This window comes from Carassius carassius, chromosome 9, assembly GCF_963082965.1.
Source record: "Carassius carassius chromosome 9, fCarCar2.1, whole genome shotgun sequence".
Lineage (NCBI taxonomy): Eukaryota > Metazoa > Chordata > Actinopteri > Cypriniformes > Cyprinidae > Carassius > Carassius carassius.
This window is the reverse complement of record NC_081763.1, coordinates 16343732-16367352: the sequence shown is the minus strand read 5'-3', so window position 1 is coordinate 16367352 and position 23621 is coordinate 16343732. Positions and strand designations below refer to the sequence as shown.

At 37.9% G+C, this 23621-nt stretch overlaps 1 protein-coding gene across 14 annotated transcripts in view; it reads left to right on the top strand.

Annotated features, from left to right (window-relative positions):
- LOC132149089 (RNA binding protein fox-1 homolog 1-like) overlaps nt 1–23621 on the top strand; it is a 263380-nt gene that overhangs the window by 220173 nt on the left and 19586 nt on the right. For 7 of the 14 annotated variants that reach the window (XM_059558021.1, XM_059558025.1, XM_059558026.1 and 4 more), the window contains 6 exons: nt 5081–5329; nt 11981–12124; nt 12504–12557; nt 13444–13536; nt 15151–15211; nt 15918–15971. In XM_059558021.1, coding sequence (XP_059414004.1) covers nt 5081–5329; nt 11981–12124; nt 12504–12557; nt 13444–13536; nt 15151–15211; nt 15918–15971 — 655 coding nt within the window. Of the gene's footprint in view, nt 1–290; nt 361–1554; nt 1671–5080; nt 5330–11980; nt 12125–12503; nt 12558–13443; nt 13537–15150; nt 15212–15917; nt 15972–23621 lie in introns of those variants that run through there. The other 7 variants (XM_059558023.1, XM_059558030.1, XM_059558020.1 and 4 more) reach the window with 4 other exon arrangements.

Here is a 23621-nt window from a genome sequence, read left to right as displayed (position 1 = left end):
ACTATACATTCACAGATAGATAACTTTCACATCATTTCACGATCTATATCACAACTCTAAATTCAATTTACTTTTCAAGCTTGCGAATGGCCTAAATCGCTAACGTTTCAAAGAGACGAAAATTAGTTATGAACACAAAAAAAAGAGAGAGAATTTTTTGAGCATAACTTTTGCTTGCATTAGTTCCCTCCTCCTTCTCCAACCCTCCCTTCCCTCCCACTCACATACTCACACAGTCACTCTCTCCCTCTCACTACACACAGTGGTGAACACACACCCTCATCTATAATTGATGCTTGCTTTGGGACTAAGGCAGCTGCTTAGTTTATGGAGGAAAAAGGGAGCAAGATGGTGGAACAGGTATTTTTTTCACCGTTATTCTGCTTACCAAGCGCATTACTGCTTTTTTTTTCTCCTCCTGCCCATCTTCCTTTTGTGCTGTGGCTGCACAGTAGAGCGGGTGGCTTGTGTATGACAGCGTTTGAGTGTGTGTGTGTGTGTGTGTGCGCGCGCGCTTTGAAGAAAGAGGGAGCCCCCTTCAGCAATTCTTTTTCAGGCTGCCTTATCAGCAGCTGATTTGCTTTCTATCTCTATTTCACTTTTCATCGTCTCTTTCACGTTTCTCTTCAGTCCATCGCCAAACTTCATTTGGGTCAGTCTAGGTGGCTAAACTCACAAATTTGGCAGCCACAAATATTTCAATGAGCCGAATTCTGTCATCCACTCTGACAGAGTGAGTGAGAGAGGCAGACGAGAGTTAGACGTGCTGCTCTTCAAATGGTTTATTTGGCTGAGTAATAGTCAAACACTACCGCCCCAAAATGTTCCGACAAATACCGCTTTAGTGCTGCTGCGCTCCACCTGGCTTTGCATCATTTTTAAGGCATTAGTGTGCAGTTGAACTCAATGCGACCGTGAGCTGTCTCTATTCGCGTGCATGCGAAATTTAGTGCAACTTCTCGCCTACAGAGCGAGGGAGGAGTAGCCTCGTTGTGTGTGAAATTATATTTGCAAAGTGTCGTAAAAAGCCCTTTACCCAAACAAAGCTGCTTTTTATAGCTGCGTATGTTTTGTAAGTGTTTGCCTGGAAGCCGAGCACAGTGAAGTGATGAATCCAGCGTGCTGCCACGTAAAACATATTTCAGTCCTCCAAATGTGGTTCTCATTAGGGTGGAGGCCAAAGCGTTTAGCTAAGCCTGACTGTCTGCCATTGCTTTTTTTTTCAAAGTTTGCCAGTAGCTAGGGCCTCCAAAAAATCTCAGTGGCAGCACGACTATAATGACCGCACCGACAGGGGCTTCCCACACCGCGGAGGCACCTCTTTCTTTTCGCTAACTTTCCTTCCAACCTCCCCTTAATGTCTTTGACACTTGTGCATACGAGTTTAGCACTCCTGATCAAATGATAGCCTAATTATGGCGTGGTGTGCCTACTCTTGAATATCAATGTGCTATGCGAAGGGCTGATGGTGTTAATGGGAAACAGTGTGATGTGTGTAACATCTGCTTAAGGAACAGCAGGGATTTTTTTTACAAGGTCCCGTTTACAGAGTAGCAAGTTGCGGCTTCCCTCCTGGCTCTCCTCGACACGTTTGACTCGCCAAGAATGAAAATCTTGTCATTATTTACACGTCCCGAAGCTGTGTGACTGATGTCAGTGGAACCCAAAAGGTGAATTTTTGAAGAATATCCTAGATGGTCTTTTCAATATTTACATTTAAACATTTGGAGCATGCTTTTATCCAAAACAATTTACATTGCGCTCAAGGTTTACATTTGTATTGGTTTATACACTCCCTGGGAATCAAACCCATAACCCTGGCGTTTCTAGGACTGTTTGAGTTACAGGAATTCACAATATAATGAAAGTGAATGAGAGCTGGTCCCGTCAAGCTTCATAAAGAATACAAAAGTACTGTATAAATATCATAAATATGATCCATATGAATCTTTATTCTTTCTATGTATGTGGTACAGTATGCACTATATTAATAATATGATAACTTTGTATGAAAAACAGACCAAAATTTACCGTTTTCACTGATTGTCTTTACAACCAGATCATTGAAACAGGTGAAGTTTATTCAGTCCAATTTGTGAACAAATTATTTATTCCAGTTTTGCAAATCATATCAAGACATTCCTTGAAAAGGTTTGTCTCAAAATAACTGTTTGTGATTTTAAGCAAATAATACATTTCAGTCTGTTCCTCAAACAAAATTATCGTATCCTCTTGTGTAGAGAGAGGAATAGTATGAGTAAATGATGACAGATTTTAATTTTAGACCGTAATACTCCTTTAAATCACAGATAGAGCTCTGGACTTTCTCTTCTTTTATCCTACACTTTGTACGTAGGGTGTGTTTGTGTGTAGTGTGGCATTATGGTCAGAGGAGCGAAAGTGGTGGGAGTGTGTTTCGCATTTTGTTTTAGCATGTGCCGTTGTCCCGTGTCAGAGTGTGTTCTCAACAGGCCTGTGGGTGATGGGATCTCTCTGCCTACATAACTCCTGCTTTACGCCTGGAGAAAGTGTCTGTGTGTGTGTGTGTGTGTGTGTGTGTGTGTGTGTGTGTGTGTGTGTGTGTGTGTGTGTGTGTGTGTGTGTGTGTGTGTGTGTGTGTTTGAAGTGTGTCACGAAGTGTAAGAAGGGGAAATCACAAATTAGTTGTCTCTATTATCTCAGATGTTTCTCCCAGTGAGAAAGAAAATAAAATAAAGACTTTCTTATAGAGATAATTCAACTATGAAAATTCATGTCATAATTTAATCACCTTCCTCTATGCCAGGGGTAGGCAAGTTCGGTCCTAGACAGCCGCAGACCTGCAGAGTTCAGCTTCAACCCTACTCAAACACACCTGAACAAGCTCATCAATCCATTCAGGATTACTAAAATACAGGCAGGTGAGGTTTTTTTTCAGGGTTGGAGCAGAACTGTGCAGGACTGCGGCTCTCTAGGACCGAACTTGCCTACCCCTGCTCTATGCTTTTCTTTCTAATGCAGAACATATATTTTAAAATGTTTTTTGTATATAAAATGAAAGTTAGTGGGGTCTAATGTTGTTGTTGTTGTTGTTTTTTTTTGGGGGGGGGGGGCTTGAAAAACCTGAATACACTGAAACTAGCAACGTCTTTCTGGAAGATGAATTTCTTTAAGTCAAAGATATGAATGCAAACACTTCTCATTAAATTTTCTCAATTTAGAATTGTCTGAGCTATTCTATGCACATTCATTATGGCTATACCTTGATACTTGTATCTGAACTATTGGTAATTGTCAGAAACCTCTGACAGTGTTGTTATTGTTAATGAAAATGATTAAAATAAAGCTGAAATAAAATATAAATAATAATTGACAAACTTAAAAAACATAAACAGAAATTAAATGGTAACTGAAAAGTGTGAAAATTTCTAGAAAAGGTGGGGAAAAAATAAGTAGAAATATAAAAAAACTGCCATTTAAGCAATACAATTTTCCAGTAGGCTGTTCAGAACAAAAACACACCATCTGGTTACACAAAACCCAGACGAATAAAGCTATCATCACCTGAAGTCTAAACAAATAGTATCCCCTTCATGTCCACACAGCTGTTTAGATGAATGTGTTTTTCACATCACATGACCCAAGCCTGTTGTGTTTGTTTGCATTCTTCTAATCTGCCATTGTTTATTGATAGCGAGCGCTAATTTAGCCAGCTTTTTGGTCTCTTGGCCACGGCATGCAAAGTGGCGCTTTAGCGTTGATTCGGGGTGGGGGGTGGAGAGACGGCTCCACGCATAAGTGGATAATCTGGGTGCTGGGAGGTGGATCAATTGGTCCTGATCAAATAAGAAAGCTCTTCCTGAGATAAAGGTCTGATGTTTGTTGTGTATGGAACGCATTTGTCCATGGTTGTCGTGTTTATTTGTTGTCGATCTGGTGCATGCTAACACTGTAATTTAATTGGCCCAGCTGTATGAGTGAACTTGTGTCTGTATTCGAGCGTGTGCTTCGCTTATGGTTTATAAACGGGGAGCGCGACTGATGCAAGATCTAGCATGTGTATATGTGGACCTCATATAAAGACCAAAAGTATGTGGAAACCCCTTATAATGAGCATGTCTGATGTACAGTATACAAGCATGTCTGACCTCTTGAGTCTAAATCAAATCCCATGATGCAGTGTCAGATGGAAAACATGATGAAGCTTAATAGTAACTTCAAAACGATAATGAATTCTACTGAATAATAAAGGAAAAAATATACAAATATAAAGTTATATTTTTATTAATATATTTAAAATTATGATGGGTTATTGAGTCTACAGCCCATTTGACTAAACTGTAAAAGTCTTGAATTAGTCTGTGCACAGTGTGATTTCAAGTTCAAATTGGATGGTGTCCTTTTATTTTTAATTGTCTTTTTATTAACAAAAATAGCATTAAACAAAAATACTATACCATTCATGTTTTTGGAATATGCAAATTTCTATGTTAATATTTTAAACCTTGCAAGCAAGATATATGATATTTTCTGCAGCAGTAGTGATGTTTCAGATTTAGTTTTAGTGCAAATATTTTAACTGGGCAAATAATGAACGAACGAGAAAATTATTTAGATCTGATTTGCTGTCAATTTCAGGATGTTTAAAGGCTCTTTATGGAGTCTCTTTTGATTTTTAATTAATAATTTTAAGCCTTTTTTTAATGAATCGAATGAATAAATATAAATCAAATGATTCTGTTATTTGCTTGTGCGTATTTGTGGCTTAAAAGTAGTTATACTGTAAGTTTTTACAATCTTCTGATTTATCTGTGTAACCTGCATAAATAATCAGTGAACGAATCTGAATAAATTTTTCTGGTGGGTTAATAAAGCTGATATGAATCAAACATTTTACATAAATGTACAAATAAATAAACATGACAAAAAATAGCAATTGTAGCAGCTTAAAGAGTTAAAAGAGCAAATGGCTTTTATTGTCTAGTGTTTTGAAATTAAATGCAGGCATAAATGTGCTGTTCAGATGTCTACATACTTTTGGTCATTTAGTGAACTATGCTAACATGGCACATATGTTTTGCTGTCGTTCTCTGTTTTTCAGGGTAATCAGGACGCCCCAGCACCCCCAGAAACCATGGCCCAGCCCTACCCATCAGCCCAGTTCGCTCCCCCTCAGAACGGCATTCCTGCTGAGTACACGCCGTCCCACCCTCACCCTCACCCGACTCCGGACTACTCGGGCCAGACCCCCGTGGCAGAGCACACGCTGAACATGTACACCCCTGCCCAGACGCACAGTGAGCCCAGCGGACCAGACAACAGCCTACAGGTGGTCTCCTGCACAGCCACAGTAAGCACCTGTCTCTACAGTATATCTCTCTCTTTCTCACTCACTTCTTGATGGCATTGCTCGTCACGGTTCAGGTTTTTTGGATTGTGCTGTGGATTGAGGTGCCCTCGGTGATCTGGCCTCCAAGCACATCAGTGCTGTAGCCTGCCTTAATATTTCATACGTTTCAGTGCATTTCCATGAATAATTGACTATCTCTGTGTTATTTTAGCAACTCAGAGTACAAAGTACTCTTGCTGAATTTAGTCTGGTGAGGTTTTCACTCTAGGTTTTTAAAATAATTTCAAGAGCATTTTCTGTCCCCAAATGGTAAGATTCAGTGTTATTCTGCATGGCAACAGAAAGTTGCTGGAGTTAAGACCCTTAGTGTAGAATTATTAACTATACACAGACCTATATACAGTGTGTGTATATATATATATATATATATATATATATATATGTGTGTGTGTATGGATGTATGTGTGTGTGTGTGTGTATTTTGACTGATTCTGTTGATTGTCATTTTAAATTGCAAAAATTGCATACATTTGCATTGAATATTTGATTTAGTACTTTACATCAAAGGCATATAAAACAGTTCAACTATATTACTATACACTTTATTTTCATGAATGTCATGACTTTGAATTGTGCAATATAAACTAAATTAGCAAATATTTGCATTTATTCAACCTCATTTGTAAACCCTGTAAATGCTAAAGGTCTCTCTATATTTTATACAATTTAACAGTAAATCCATACTGTTCATGCCCCCACGTGTGAACTTCATTCATGATTTTTGGAGCTTAACAAATGTGGCCACTATGTTGTAAGGCACAGGCGGTCTACTTTTATGCTGCGTTTAAAAAAAACAAACAAAAACAGAATGCCTGTTTGGACCGATGTGAGGGTGAGAAAATAGTAAAAGAAGTTTAATTGAGAGTGAAACATTCCTTTGAAAGTGCTAATTTGTACTCATTTTCTTACTCATTTTGTCATTTTAATTGGACTATTTGTTCAACACACTAGATGTTTAAACCGTTTCACTGACTTGAAGGAAAATGTGAGCTTTCTTTCGAACAGTGGCCAGATTTTCATTGCCTAACCTACCTTAGTGTTCAAATGTCTTTTTTAGTGCCAGAGCAGAAGGGAACAAAACCACATCTGGAAAAGCCATTATTTTCCCCCCTGCCTCTCTCCTTCTCCCTCTGACTCTCTCGCTCACTCTATCTCTTTCCTTCACTTTCTGAGACGAGCATTATGGAGAGAAAGCAAAACTTTACAGACATCCAAAGCTATGACTTCATCTGGCTAGAGCTGTTTTTAGATCCAAGTCATTCCTCATAACCGATTCTTCATTTGCAAACAAAAGATTCCTAGTCTGATACATCCCCTGTTTGCATCGTTTCTTTGTTTGTTGGAGTAGGTGATAGCCAATCAGCCTCCAGAGGGATGTTTTTATACAGTAATAGATGGTTTTCATCACCGTTTTGATTGAGGGCTGTGGATTCCTGCGATATTCTCAGTGGTCAGTGTGTGTGAGAGCTTTCGGATTTCTCAAATGTTCATTTTGAATGTGAACAAATACAAACTTATTGTAAAGTGTTACTAAAATAATATATTATAGGTTGCTTGTTGAAAGATGCTGTTCCATATGTTTTTCCGAAATCTACTAGGTTTCGTCTAGAAGTCAGTAACATTTTCCACAAAAATATTACGAAGCACCTTTTTAACATTTGATAATAATAAGAACATTTCTTGAGAACCAAGTCGACATATTACAGTGATTGTTAAAAGACATCATACAGGTAAATTACACATTAAAATTAATATATTCACATTGAAAACAGTTATTTTCAGTTATAGTAATATTTCACATTATTAATGTGTTTACTGAATTTTTTATGAAATGCAGCCTTGGTGAGCATAAATGCCTTTTCAAAAGCATTAAAAAGCCTTGCAGACCCCAAACTTTTGCACGGTTGTTTAAACTAATACATTAACATAAATTACACATTTGTTTAGAATTAGCAATGAACAATATTTTATTTATAAATGAACATAATCCTATAATTAACATAATAAATGGATTAATGCTGTTAAACAATGCTCCTTGTTACTTCTTGCCTACTGTAGTAACAAATGAATAAACTGAAATGAAAAGTTACCCATGTGTTTATTTTATTTATATTAACATACTTTTCATTAAAATAGTTATATATGTGTCTAAGTTTTTAATATATATATATTTTTAATTGCTTAAAAAATAACTACAATAATGCAGCAGAAAGATTTTTTTTTTTATTGTCTGCTACCAACAGTTTTGTTACAGCCGTTAATATTAAATGTCACCTTCTTTTCAGGACATTAGTCATCAGATTCTCAGTAAACACCACGGGTGTAATGATGGTCACAGATGCAGGGGTGGACCTTTAATTTAACTGACCTGAGTGGTTGTTAAATCCGGCCCACTCACAGATCATTTCAAGTTCATTTAGTTTCAGACGATACAGAAAGGGGTGATGTCCAAGTGGGTGAATTGTATACTCTGTAATTAGCCTGTCCATTGCCGCCAGCTTGACCCATTCAGGCCGGTTTGTGGGCAGTGTGTGAACATGATAGCCAGGCATTATATCATTGACTGTAATCAGCCAATCATAGTGACACAGAGGTACTACTTCCTCTCAAATGACCTTTTGCCTGTAGGTGTCACTGTTGGATACTGTCGCTTCAGATTGATTAATGATTTATTTGATCTCACAATTAAAAAATATGTTCTCATCCAAATGTTTTCTAAAAAGGACGTTTCACCAACAGTGTTTGACTAATCTGTGTAGATGTCAGCTCAGTGTGTCGGCTTGCAGCTCTGACTCCTGTCGCGCTTCATTGGCCCTCTTCTCCCATGTGTTCTCGAGAGAAACGTGTCCATTCTCATCCAGCCGGAGTGAGAGCTGCCATTCCTTAAGGGAGGACACGTGTGGAATGGGTCACCCTTCTCAGCCCCTCTGGTGCAGCTTTTGAGGGTCGACGGATGGTTGTGGCCTCACAGATGATGGTGGACTTTGCCTTAGACAGCTACTGCATTTCATCCCAGTAATGTTGTTGTACTGAAAATAGCAACATCGCTGAAGAACTTTATTTGTCTTTTTTGCCTCTGTGGTTCACTGAGTGCAGGGAACCCTCACTGTTGTACCTCTGCACTATTGTGCAGTTGTTTGTGCATGAGAACATCTTCACAAATAGGCGTGCAGAAGCACTGAACGCTGTGTCTGCACTTTGTTTATCTTCCATAAATGCTTTCTTTTTGTTTTCCCGTTCATGTAAAATCAACGAAATATAAAATATGCGTTTGTTATAATGAACAACTATTAATGAATCTTTTGATACCCAAAAAAGATTAACTGGAAGCCTTTTTTGTGTTTGTTATTGTTTTTAGTCCTCTGCCAGTGAGAAGAATGCAGCACAGATGGCACACTATGTAAACTGTCAGCCATATACATGCTATACACACACACAGACGCTGTATTTTTACTTGGCACACATCCCAGAATTGATCCAAGAAAGGAATTAAAATATTCTTCCCCTTTTAGCTAGGTTAGCTAGGTAGCTGGCCATATTCCTATGTATATACATAAAAGGTGGAAATGTACATATAAATGTGCATATTTCCCCTATATAAAACTAGTATTTAACCAGTAAAATGTTTTCATTTTAGTGGATTTTTTTCCAGTGTGGGAGTTTTTGTTTTTTGTTTTTATTTTATATATATATATATATATATATATATATATATATATATATATAGTATGTGTGTGCTTGGGCATGTGTGTGTGAAAATTTCTTTTCTCTTTTCACATAGCATATAAACTCCCTCCTGGATCAATGATGGCTGATGCAGTTATTCCACATTGCCTGCTCTAGAAAAATTCCTTGAGAAGGAAAATATTTTACTGGCACTTTACGCTCCAGGTATTCACTGCTTTGTTAGGTTATCTTTTTCTGTCCAGCGCTGCCATATGTGTGTCCATGTGGGCTCATACACTCCAGCAGCTGTGTGTTTGTGTGTGTGTGTGTGTGCTCAGAGCACACACCGGCAACCCTGTCACTGTTTGCCGTTTAGCACTCAGTGTGAGATCAATGAATGGTAAACACTCACAACTCTGTGAGTCCCCAATCAGTAACTGAGTAGGTCTCCCAGGCTGATCCGCTGTCCTCCCTCACATCCCTGTCCTTATCGCTCCATCTTTCCCTTACCCTTCCTTCCTACAGGGAGCAACACAATCTCTGGCTCCCTGGAAATGGCCACAGAGGACTCTTTCTTTTTCTTTTTTTGGAATCGATCACGATTTCTCACGATTGTTTGAATTATGTAAGCAGGATTTAAAGACGAGTTTGATGCCTGGATATTTCAGCATGCACTTTGAATGTGATCCTAAATGCTTTCTGCTTCTGCTGCTGGCCTCCGTTTTAGTCCTATAGATTTATTCCTTTTCCCCTGTCTCATCCCATCACCCTGAGATCGGTCACCATGGCCTCCAGCTCCCCACGGCAACTAAACAGGGGCGAATCAATTAATTGATTTCGGAATCAATTAATTGAGCCATTAAGGCAGCCATATGCACAGAGCATGAAATGAGATCTTTAAAATGGCACATATGGCCGCCAACCGAGCTGTGCCTCAACCTAAAGACCTGCTGCATTCCTTCCTATAGTTTTATTGAAAGCACAGTAAATGGAAAAGCATATTTCCAATTATAACACCCGTTGTCTCTTCTGCAGAGGCCAGCTTGCCTCGCGATGCCATTAAACTGAGCCTCCCTAAATAGGAAAAGTGCAATTTTGCTAAAGCAATAAAGACGGCGCACATCTTGTCAGTTTTACATTGGATGGTTTACTACACTGCTTTAGCATTTTATCTTCCGTTTTTCTTTGTTCTCTGCCCTGAGGAGTGGGTGTTCTTTTGTTTATGACTTGTAATAACACAAGACAGATTTTTCCCCTTTCCACTTTTGCAGCCTTTCATGTATTGAAAGACTAGTATTTTTCAAGAGCTCTCCCTCATGTTTTCCTCCCACCCTTGCGTTTCAGTCGGGTGAGAATACAAACATTATGATGACACGATATTCGTATTTACAGTCCCAGCAAGATGTTCTTTATTCTTCATTTGAGCTTTGCCTTTTTGACTATGTGACTCTTTTTGATCTGCTTTTGTCAGAGTTGCCTTGAGCACTGCCTGATTTAAATAATAATGCAACGCGCACAGATACACGGTCCGTTCCATTGCCAGTAATTCCAGTGAAGCTTGCTTTAACAGTCCTGAGCATCTGTAATGTCAGAGAGGCAGTTGTTATACTGGGATTCAGTCATTCTTTTGTTCCAGACAATATGATTTCCAGAGCGCTTGAGGCATGACAGGACAGCTGTAGCAAGCAGAAAGTTTAAAAAATATCTCTGGGCGTAACTGCAGCCTTGAGGGAGTGCCTCGCTCCCCTTAAATGCACATAAATTCACATACATGTACACATGCTCATGTTAACACACATAATGGGTGAATTACCACTACAGCCTCACTCCAAAGGGTAGAACACATAAAGTCAAGTCTGGTGTAGTGAAAATTCACATTTATGAGAGCAGAATCATTTATTGTGAATGAACCATTCTTTTGAGCTAGATCTTTATAATGAATAAATTGTTTCAGTTCCCAAAACTGACCTGAATTATTCATTTGTGAGTTCTTGCATGATTCACGTCTTGAGTTCAACTTACGGATTCACATCTGGTTAACATCTCACTGAAGGAAGATAATTATTATGAGTAAATAATAATGTAGGTATAGTTATATTGCTGAATAACAGCTTACATTTTTGTTTGTTCATATAGTATGACTTCAAAAGAATTTTCACTGCCATTCAAAAGTTTGGAATCAGGAAATTAATACTTTCAGCAAGAGTTGTAAGTTTAGCTTGAATTGTCTCTTTTTAAGGGCACAAAAATGCCATTTGGAAGTCGCCCACTGACACACAAATGTACACATGGGAGAAAAATAGAAAGCAAAGTCTCCCGCTGAAATACTCTCTCTAGCTAAGTCATACAAATACAGTCAGACAGAGAAACACACACACACTCAGGGCTAGACCGCTTTCTCTCCCAGGCAGCACTCCAGACTGGGAGGCACATAGTCAAAGGGAGCAGCCAGCAGTCATGCGTGGCCAAAGAGAGCAAGAGAAAACCAAAATATAGTGAAGCAGCAATGCCATATTTTACCCAAGGCCCCCACCCTGGCACACAACGCATTACAAACCACCACTCTAATGTGCGTTTGCGTGTGTGCGTGCTCTACATATGTTTTTAGTGTCTGCCTGAGAAAGGGTTGCTGGAACAGGTGGTAAAAGTTTTCACCAGTTATATTGTTTAAACAAGGCTTTGAGTCTGGCACCCCGGGAGCACCTGGAGGTTCAGGCACGCCAGACTGTACCTCCTGACTGCAGCGCTGGAATAGTCCAAGTCGAAAAACACATCAGTGGCACGGTCAACACCTGTGTGCAAAGCCAGCTGGTTTTCTGAAACCGATAGGCACATCTTCACTTGAGTTTGTTTACAGTTGGTGCATCAAACTTTGCCATACTTACTGACTGATATTCTCTGATTTCTTTTCCTTTCCCCCCACAGCAGACAGACGATTCAGCACAGACAGACAGCCAACAGCAAACACAGTCATCTGAAAACACAGAAAACAAATCACAGCCCAAGAGGCTCCACGTCTCCAACATCCCCTTCAGGTTCAGAGATCCAGACCTCAGGCAAATGTTTGGTGTAAGTACCTGTTCTCTCTCTTTCTTTCGTAGCATACAGCAGACAGTGGCCACGCCATTGTAAGTGTAGCTAGGGTCTGAGGTGTTCTCCAACTTGTCGGATGGGATTTGAAGTTTGGGTTCTCTGGGTCCAGCACAGTCTTTAAGTGTGTGTGCACACTAGTCAATCTGAACCATGCCCAAGTACAAAGCTGTGTTTTTGACCAAAGGATTAGGTTTTCAGTATAAAAAGAAATGGCTCAAAAGGGGGAATAATTGGTGGTTTTTGGATAAACTGAAACATTAAAAACATTTAGCTGAATGCAGCTTGAACTGAAGTGTGTTTTACATGTCAAATCAAATTTAGACAATGTCTCATCTGTGTTATGTTCTCTTTCCAGCAATTTGGTAAAATCTTAGATGTTGAAATCATATTTAATGAACGAGGATCGAAGGTACGTTTGTGGCTCACTTCCTTTGCATGCTCTCATTCTTGACCAATCAGAACAGTCCAGTGAGTTTAGAGGCATAAATGAACATCATGCTTATTTAAAAAGGCAAAATATCCAGTGATGAACTAGTACCTGTATTGTACAGAATAAATGCTTGTTGTAGTCATGTTAACGTATGTAATGTAATCTCACATCAGCTGCTGTGCTAGAGTTATTAGTGCCCTGTTCAATGGAGTGTGTGGAAATGTGTTTGGCACTTGTCTTTGTTCTGTTATGGTGTCAAATGAAGAACATTCTCCACTGAGCTCCGTAATTGACAGCGTTATTCAGTGTTATGACACTTAGCATCATTCCTGTGCACAAACAATTCTCTTTATTGAAATATGAATTATGTTCTTCTGTTCCAGCTGGGGGAGATAATGATGCATGTTAACAAGTTCTGTAGTTCACAATCCTTTATCATTTGTCTTATGAGTGATTTTTTTTTTCTTTTGTAATGACTTTTCTTTATGTTGCATTATACAGTGTTAAATGACAGTATTTTTTTTTATTCCAATTTTCCAAGACTTATCAAATGTATATCCCCTTTTTTTGCTTTTTGTTGTTCTCTTTTTTTAATTTCGTTTCAGTGACTTTATGCTCTTAGACATGCTATTTGATCACATTTCTCCTTAGAGGTTCTAACAGAACCCGTAAATTATGGTTAATCTCGATGCTTTGCATGGTGCAGGAGAAAAGAGGAGGAGAAAGAGAGAGGGGTAAATGCAGCAGCAGCTGTTTTTGTGTGTGAGAATGGCAGAGGTAGAGCCACAGTGGATTTCTTGGGTGTATGACTGAATTAATAATGTGCATGTTGTTCTCCCCCCTCCCCTCTCCCACCTGCATGCAGGGTTTTGGTTTCGTAACTTTCGAAAATAGTGCCGATGCGGACAGGGCCAGAGAGAAATTACACGGCACGGTGGTAGAAGGTCGTAAAATAGAGGTGCATGTAACAAATATTTCCCTTCTCAATTGTTTATTTATTTTATTTTTTGTCGTTCTTGTCGTTATTCTTGATTCTGTTTTGTGTGTCAGTGTGTGCTTCACTCTCATCTCACTATTTTAGAAGCATCACTCGTCTTTTCCTGTGTTTGCTCCTCTCTCTGTCCCTCTTTCCCTCCCTCCCTCCCTCCCTCCCCACATTATATCCCTACTGCGTTTCAGTTATTCTAAGATCTCAAATCAGATATAATACGGTGCTCGCCGTTATCTATTTTGGTTTGCTTTTGTTGGCATTCACTTGTGTTTGTTCGGTTCTTTTTTTAAGCATATTTTGGCTTAAACAGCAAACGGGTGCAGTAAGTCATCAGGCAGAGTGCAAACAGCATTTGTGTGATGATAGCCAGAGGCTTTATTGCAAAGTTGACGAGGGATCTGCGCTCAAAGCATCCCGAAGCCGGCAGCGCTTGTTAATTGGCCTGAAGATGCTGCTGTAAGACAGAGCTGCTCTCAAACTTGAGCCTTTTACATCTACAGCTCAAATTACACTTACTCTCCAGTCTAGAACAGTCGCTGAAGGTGAAATAGCAAAACTGATCTGTAGGTCTGCAACGAAAGTGGGCATCTTTATAGCCGATTCCCATTTAACAATTGTGCTGCTTTCTTTAACTGATTTTTTCTTTTCAATTTTAAGAGTTATTCGCATTTGGTGCCGTCTTTCAGTAAGATGTTGCCTATTTTGCCTTCTCATTTTCCCCCCTTTTCCTACGGTAGCTGGTAGGCCCCTCACCAAACTCAGTAACCGTGGTAACAATAGATACACACGGGGCGATGGCGGCGAATGGTAAGTGGAGAGCGCCATCTGCCATTTCACGAACTCCGCGCTGACAGTTTTTTGACTTGATGTTGAGTTTCTTGATGCTGTTTTCTCTTGGTACGCGTGTTACTTGAGTGAACATTTAGCTTCCTGAGAGGCTCTGATTGGATTGAACTGAATCGTGCGCATCCTACTCAGATTCTGAACTCCATGATTATGTTAAATAATGCACCCTCTTTTTATATCCTTTGTTAGCTGTCCTTTCGGCTTGAATGATTTTCTTTCGTTGTTACTTTTTCTTTATTTTCCTTTCTGATCATTATTCTTGTGATGAAGCACAAGGCTCTTGGAGTGTTGAATGCTAAATGTTGCTTTGTTTTCCGACTGTACCTCAACTCTGAATGTTTAGTGCTATGTTGCGCAGTGCCAAACGTTTTTTTTTCTTTTCTACATTTTATTTCTCAATTTTTTACCTAATCGTTCCCTCTCCACTGCATGCCGTCTCATATTTGATGGCTTTCATTTGTTGAGTGCATTTTGTCTGTTTCTGTTTTTTTTCTGTGTCACTTGATCATCTTTTGATGACGCATGCTGACGAGTCTTTTTATGATGAGACTTTTGCATACATTTTCTTTGCTTTATATGTCTTACCACTTTTCTTTCATTGATTGTTGTGATCTGTAATCATTTTGAAAATCTTCACTATAATGCATGCAATATTTGTTAAAGCCATATTTTGAATATTTACAGCTTCAGTAGCTTCAGTATGTTTCTTGCTCACACACTTCTGTTTGTGCTCAGGTTAACAATGCAACAGCACGGGTAATGACGAATAAAAAGACCGTCAACCCATATGCAAACGGTAAGAACATGTTGCATTAATATTGTGAAACATTATACAGCTTTGTATTATGTTGTGATGGACTGATATATATTGGCCAGTCCAATGTGTTATTTCAGTAAACAGGTTTTGTATTTTGTTTTATATACAGTATTTTGAGTGTAAAATAAAACAATTTTATATCATTTCATTTCATTTTGTCAGAATGTGAGAGCAATAATAAAATGCTTCTATTTTCTTAAAATTTTCTGACTTATACCAATGTACAAATAACATCAGTTTAATAAAAAGTTTAGTAAAAAAAATCACAGATTTAAACTAAACTTGTGAATGCCAGTTTTGTCAGAATGTCAGGATTTTTTTTCACAGCAGTTCTCTTCTTCAACTAAAAAGTTTAAATGGAATTGAAATGCTGAGAAAACCTTTTAGATCTCGGTTTATATCACTGAAATCTCTTTCTTTTTTGTACTTATGGAGGGCTTAAACAGACAGGCCATTTGTAGGGGTTAGAATCAGAGAGAAATCTGTCAGGCTGCTCTGTGCCCTTTCCTTACTCTGGATGACAGCAGCGCTTCAGTGTGGTCAGCCCTCTACAGTCCTGACATCATTACGCACGGGCCTCCAGCTTCTTGTTAGCCAGATTCCAACTCTTTGTCTTGTGTAGGATCAGATTTTTAATAGTGCAGACCGAGGTGGCTAATATCAGATTTCGCTCTCTTATGTCTAGGCTGGAAGTTGAATCCAGTCATGGGTGCAGTCTACAGCCCAGAATTCTATGCAGGTGAGTGGATCCACATTTTTAAGAAACTGCTTCTGTAATGAGTTCTTTTGTAAAAAGGTTTGGATTTTTGAGCATAAAATAGCTTTTGTGATTTTTTTTTTTTTAAATTTAAATAAAAAATAAAATAAATGTAAGGAAGAATGCCATTTGAAATTATCAAAAGCATTTTTTTTTCTTAAAAGTAAAATAAATAAATCAATCAATACAGTTTCTATTAAAAAAATAATTATAATTGTGATAACTGATATATTTAAATGTACAGTAGAACTTATATACATTTTTTTTTACATATACTCCTATAAACTAAAATTGACCAAATTATCATTTATCTTCACCTTTCTGTTGATTTTTTTTTCTGAACACATGAAGCATAAATCAAATTTGTGTTCTTTTGTGATTAAACAATCATATAACTATAAATGCTTCAAAAAAAATAATAATTGTGCAAAAGCATTACTGTAACACAGAGGGTTAAATGCATTTGCATTCAGGGCTAATGGGCAGTTCACTAATGTGCAGTGTGTGTGTGTGTGTGTGTGTGTGTGTGTGTGTGTGTGTGTGTGTGTGTGTGTGTGTGTGTGTGTTTGTGTTTGTGTGTGTGTGTGTGTGTGTGTGTGTGTGTGTGTGTGTGTGTGTGTGTGTGTGTGAAAAGTTCTCAACCCGCATGCCCTGAGTCATCTGTTTATGAACACCGCAGAGGTTATGATATAGTCAATTACTCTGAAATCAGATATAATAATTTTCATGTTCCTTTCAAAAATCAAGTTTGAAAGCTCACTATTTGACTATTATGCGATTTTATTACCATATATTGAACTCGGAATAAGTGGCTCCAAAAAGTATTGACAGCTTAAAAATGTGAGAATCTCATTACTTTAGATGAGTCATTTTATGAAAAATCAAAGAAAGCGCCATTCATTTAGAAAAATTAAAGTGCACTTTTCACACTAATAATTTGATATTTCATAGTAAATATGATAAATTACACCAGTGGTTTCTTTGCTAATAAAATTGCCTCAGAAATGTTACTTCTGAGAAATTGGCATTATTTGTTATAGATGCCACTTCCCCCGCTAACAAAATATGCTCCAAGTACGTTTTGCTACTCACATTTCACTGCTGGTTATATATGCTCTATATAATTGTGTATGTGACGAATAAAAATCTTGAATCTAATGTTTCCATGAAATTATGAAAATGTCTTATCTGAATGCCCAGTTTTTTGTTTTTTGTTTTTTTGGTCATGCAAATGTTAAAGGGAACATTCCATTTTATAATGGAAACGTTACTTGTGAATATTCTCTGAATGTTCTGAAACAAGAAGTAACATTTAAAAAAACAATTCAAAAAAAAAAACATTGCATGAACACTATAAAAGTAATGTTTATGTGCTAATGTTTTGAGAAAATTGCTATAAGAACATTTATTTCTACCTTTGAGAGAACCTTGCCAGAATGTTAATCAGAATTCTGCTTCTTGATCTGGTGATTGGAGGTGTGTATAACGGTTGACCTTAATCTACGGGCTCAGACATAGGCTTGAAAGAGCTGGACGGCAGGAAGTGATTATTCTAATCACCCAAAGGGCCTGTTTCACAATGTGCATCTGTGTTCATTGGCCTATTGGCAGGAGGCTCCAAGATGTCATTGTCACAACTGCAAACATGCTACACATCTTTGAAAACATAATCCAGCGAGCATCAGGACCCCCAGGGCTTCATTTCATTTTATGGACCTTTAAAAATGAGCAGGTTTCGTTGGTTAAACTATTTTTCTCTCGTTTCCTTCGGTCATCTCCTCCTCAACCTTGGCCATCCCAGCCTCTGACCTTCCCTGAACATCATTACCTCCTCCATTATATGGGAAAATATAGAGATTTTATGATAATAAGAAGAAACGGGAGGGCTAAAATATTGAGGTGATAGTTAAATCTAATTGTCTGTCGACGCAAGGGCATCAAAGGGCTGAAATATATTTTATAAATTAAAATCAATATTTTCAATTTCTCAAGACCGTCGTTTGCCTAATTCAGCACACATTCTGTTAATTACAAAATGGTTCATTATTGATTTGCTTTTGTCTCACCTTTCAAACAGCCCACATCCCATTAAGGTGCGAATGTTTTGTTCTCAAAAGCGCTCACTGTTTCTTTTTTTTAGATCTCTGTCTTAATTATAATTAAAGCATCGTTAATATGCCCGAATTGTGCCTATATCTGAAAACGCCTCAGATCCTTTCATTTGTCTAATGGCTGAAATAGTTATTAGCACATAGCTGGTTAGATTGCAGATATAAAGACTGCACAGAGCAATTGAGCGTAACTTTGAATGGGGGCTAGTAAGCTAGAAAGTTACCTATAAACAAATATCCTGTAGGAGCGGGATGGAAGAGGAGCATCTTTGATTCATGAGAGAGTCAGATGTGTGACGTGAGCTTGGTTTCTGAACAAGCCTCAGCGGTCGCCACTCGAAGCGGTTCTCACCTGCAGCAGACTGTCGATTTAAGATAGCTTTGATGTTCATTAACAGTTCTCCTGCTGAGGGGAATGAAAGCTATCGGCAGAAGGCTGAGGGATGACCAACGTGCCAGACCTCGCTTGTCTGCCAGGCTGATCTCTGATTAAGTGCTACGCCTGACGGAGATTGGGCGGATGTTTGAAAATTAGACTTCCAGCTATTTACGCCCAGAGATTATGCAAATTGAGTCCACCTGAAAATATGTGGCTCTTGTATGCACATACACACTCTTTCTCTAATCCATGGGGGGGTTTTTTTCAGGAAATGAGTGCACACACAAACAAGGTTAAAAAGATGCAGCTCTACCAATTATTATTTCATATGCTGTCTGATAACACATGCTTTCTTAACAAAAGGCAAACATAAGGGTGTTTCCTCAACTATGGGCACACACACATATATATATATATATATATATATAGAGAGAGAGAGAGAGAGAGTATATATTTCATTGCAGCAAAGGTGTTCAATAATTACAGCTGTAACGGGGCAGATGAGACATTAGGATCCATATGCAAGCTTTTATTGGAAAGAGACGTGGTCATAACAGCCATGGGTCAAACACTGGCAAACAGGTATATAGAGGGCAAGACACAAGAGTAATCCAAGGGCAAGCATGGGTCTTCGATGAGTGAACAATATCCAGAGGGCTAAGCAAGAGGGGTAATCCAGTATCCAGAGCAAAAGTGTCAAAGCACGAGTAACAAGGCAAGGCAAGAAAAAGACTAAACTATGAAAACTAGAAACAAGAGACAAAACTATGAAAACAAGGAACTGAAACAAGACTATGAAAACTAGAAATTAACACAGAAAGGCCTACGTATCACTATGAGAGGAATGTGTGCAGAACAATACTCAGCAGTGTGTGAGAAATCCAATGCATCAGTGTCTGATGATGTGTGTGTGTGACTGGTCTCAGGTGCATGGTGTGATTGTTATCAGGTGATTGTGATTGTCGCAATGGAGCATGGGAAATGTAGTCCAGGGTGTACTGTGTAGTGTGAGAGTCTGTGTTGTGGATGATGACCTCTGGTTGTGAATAAACAGAAGTTCGATGACCTAATCATGACAACAGCATCACTGGAAATGACGCACAATAAAATATTCCATTTAAAAAAACATATTTGTAGTTCAATGAAATTTAACCATTTTAATTGTGACTTGGGTGTCCAAATACTTTCTAGGGTCTCTCTCAGTACTGTAACAGAAAATTGTAACAGTTGGTTTTAAATCGTAACTGCATTATTTAACTGTTTATTTAATCACATTATGCAATCAAAATTAAATTCTGTAGTTCAATTTTACATGCAATATTAACCTTGATTTTTCTTTGTTGTCTTCACACATCATGTCTCATATTTCAGCTAAAAACATTATCATCACCGACATGTGTGCATTTGTGTGTGTGTGTGTGTGTGTCTGTGTGTGTGTGTGTGTGTGTGTGTGTGTGTTTGTGTATGTGTGTGTGTGTGTGTGTGTGTGTGTGTGTTAAATCTGTTTTAATTAAAATCAACCCCTGAGACATGAAAATGCCTACAAGTTGAAGAAAAAGCACAAATAAATACTCACACCTTTCAGACTATTAATTGTTTCTCTGCACACACATGCACACATTCATTGAGCTCAATTTCCTTAAGTGAGAGGAGAGGAAGGGTGAATTCTCTGTGCCCAACATTGAGATTATTGACATTTCCGAAGAAGAAACAAACGCGGATTGGCTAAGAGTTTCAGCCATATGAACTAAAATGGAATATTTTGGGTCGTAATGATTTGGAGTCATTTGTATTGATGTTTCGCAGCACTGATACTTCAGTGTTTTAGTTTGACATGCTATTTTCCTATTTAATGCTGTTCAGTTGCTTTGTCACAATCTGTATTGGTAAAAGCACTATATAAATAAAGGTGACATCACTGTCCCTGCTCTCTCTCTCTCTCTCTCTCTCTTTGATTGAGTCCTGACTGAACGAGATCCGCCTCTGGTGCTTTCAACATTGATGGGACTGTTTTGAACTCACAAATACTGAATGTTAAATTTGAAAAGTGACGTGCAATTAACAAGAGAAGCATGAGAAGAATTTAAGAATTTTCAAAAAGGCAGCAGCAAAATGGAATTAATTTGTGCAGATAGACTATTGTGAAAGACAACAAGTGGCTTTTAGTGGAAGGATGAAGCGGAATGAAAGTACTTTTGGTGGCGGCTTCTGTATTGTACATTGAACATTTAAGATTGCATTGTGGAAAGAAACAATATGAAATGATCCTGACGTGTGTACAGAGGTGATTAAAAATTTACATTTATTAAGACTTGAAATGTCTTTCAAAAGACTGCTTACTTTGAGATTATATACATTTGAATTATAAAGCTGCCAGTTGGGGAGGGCCTGTAGAGAACAGTGTATGTGAATCGTGACTGCCTACTTACTTTTTTATATAAGGAAAATAACAGCAAATTTAATAGGGATGGGTCAGATAGTCAGCAAGTAATGACCAACTGACTAGCTCACTAGTAATAGTCTTTTTTTCAATGAGGGGTGATAATCAGAATCAATCAGAACTTTTCCCTCTTGTTCAATTAAAACTTTTATTTTAATTAATTTTATTTTTATTGATAATTGTAAGAATTATTTCATATTTATTTATTCATTAAATATAAATCGTTTTCAAAATTTCTTATTTAATTTTCAATCCATTTATTTTAATGAACAATTTTCATAATTAGTTTGATTTGAATATTTTTTACTTCCATATTTTAATAATTCATAATTAGATTTAAATTTTTGATTATTAATTATCATGGTAACAGCTTGCCGTGCATTAGATCAACATTAGATTAGATTTAAGTAAACATAATCATTTTAATTTATCCTCTTTAAAATACCACTCCTATAGCCACACACTGTCATTTCTGTCTCCATGCCGAAAAATGGGGGGTGACTAGTAAGGGGTTAAGTTCAAGTTTCAAAATATAATAGCTAAATCTTAGGTAAGAATACATATAGATAAAAAAATCTAAATATTTAGTCTTGTTCCTAATTTTTACCAAACATGAGTATTTCATTGCAAACCACAAGCTGCAGAATTATCCATACTCAGTACACAGCACATTTACATGATCTGAAAGCTGTGAGATTGTTGTCGAACCTCGAAGTGCATCTTGTTTATATATGCATCTTTAAAAGAGTCTCTCCGGTTTTCTGCACTGTGAAAGGTTGCAGAGTGCAATGCACAGGACAACCGAACCGCCTGCAGTGTTTATGAAACATGGGGTCTGCCCACACGTCAACCCCCCCAAACACTTCCCACACAGAAGCCAATGAGTGAAATTATTGCACTACAAAGCAGTTGTACACTTTTATGGCTTTGATGCGGAGGCTACCTCCCGTCGGCCAGAGCATCTGCTTCAGTGTAATCGCTCTCAAAGCAATAAAATGGACTAACTCTCCTGTGCATCCCCCTGGAGCTCACTGCTGCTGGTGCTGCATGCTCCCATTTCTCATTCAGCGGCACTCGCTCTCTCTACGTTTTCATCTAGCCCTCCACCCTTCATCGTTCTAAATGAAAGTGCATAGTCTAAGTTGTTTATCCTGTAAATATTCAGGCTAAATACATCTCATATTTATTTTCCTCAGGACACATTCTACACATCAGAGTGTAGCTCTTGCAAATATGCAAACATGTATGCAGCATATTTCAAAACTGGCTGTCAGATGGGCTGCCTGGCATGGAAGGAGAAAGGAAAACATATGACTAATGAATTTTTTTTTTTTTTTAATGCAGCATTAACGTTCAATTGTAGGGTTTCCAAAAACATTTCTCAAAAGCTATTAGCTAGATTTTCATTATTTAGCCTCGGAATAAACCATTATATATATATATATATATGTATGTATCTACAGTATGTACACATATATGTATATGCACAGTATATATCAGATGTAGTATTTTGACAAATGTATGGTAACATTGCATACTGAATATGATAGTTTATGTCTTCCTTTATAAATACAGTAAATTGAAAAGTATAATGTAGAGTTCATTTAGCTGTAATTCACTCTTTTATATAATAAAACTGCTGTGGCACACTGCGTGAAAACGAGACAAGGTGACAAAAAGTCAAATGGAACAATCCTTTTCACCTTTCTGCATCACGCAAACCCCTTTCTTAAATTTAATTTTTTATCAGTCAAATCAAAGATTCAGTGCTCCTATTAGACATTTATATGATCTCCTTTTGAAAACCTGTAATGTTAAAGAATGGAGCACCTTCCACAAACCCCCTCTCTCTTTCTTCCTCTCAACCATTTCAAATTAAGCCTCTTAAAAGTCATTTTCACCACCGACGCCCTATTAAACTTAATGATCATTTAACAACAATACCAAGCTTTCTGTTTTTACCCAGCCTCAGAGGTTTGTAGTTTGGTTATTACTCATTGTTAGAGTTTTCGGCTAATTGCAGGTGTAGCTGGAGGAAGGGCACTATTCCTCACAGCTCAGATTAGTTCTTAGTTATAGTTCATTTGGCTGTTTATTACATAGTGCTTTGGAATACTTGATTCTGATTGGTCAGTCTTGGCATTCTGCAGTCAAATAATATATTAGATAACTGCATATTTGACTGTCGATAGCAACACCATTTTTTTTTTTGTTTTTTTTTGTTTTTTGTATCGCCCTGTTGTGTCTTTGTTTTCACATATTAAAACAATTTCATCTGAAATGAATCCTTTGTCCATTTAGTTGCATGTTTCATAAGTAGCCGTGTAATCACCCTGGGGCGGGGTAATTTCACAATAATTAGTCTGACGTCTGTGCATATTAGAGTTTAAAGGGGTCATGACCTACAATTTTGCTTTTTATTTTTTTTCCCCAGAAGTCTTAAGTTTTTGGGCTAAAACAGATTTAGTTTGGTTTTACATGACCATTTTTGCCTCTCAGGCTTTTTTGCTACTGTAGCTTTAAGACATCTATATATAAATGACATCTTTATGATTGGTTAATCTCAGCATACTGAAAAAGCCCACACTGTTGTGCATCAGAGTAGGCCAAGTAGCTGAATACTGAATCTGCGTTAATGTATATATGTGGGAGGCATGTTAATGTGCCCATGATGGTGATGTCACAGTACTTTAAACTCTTTA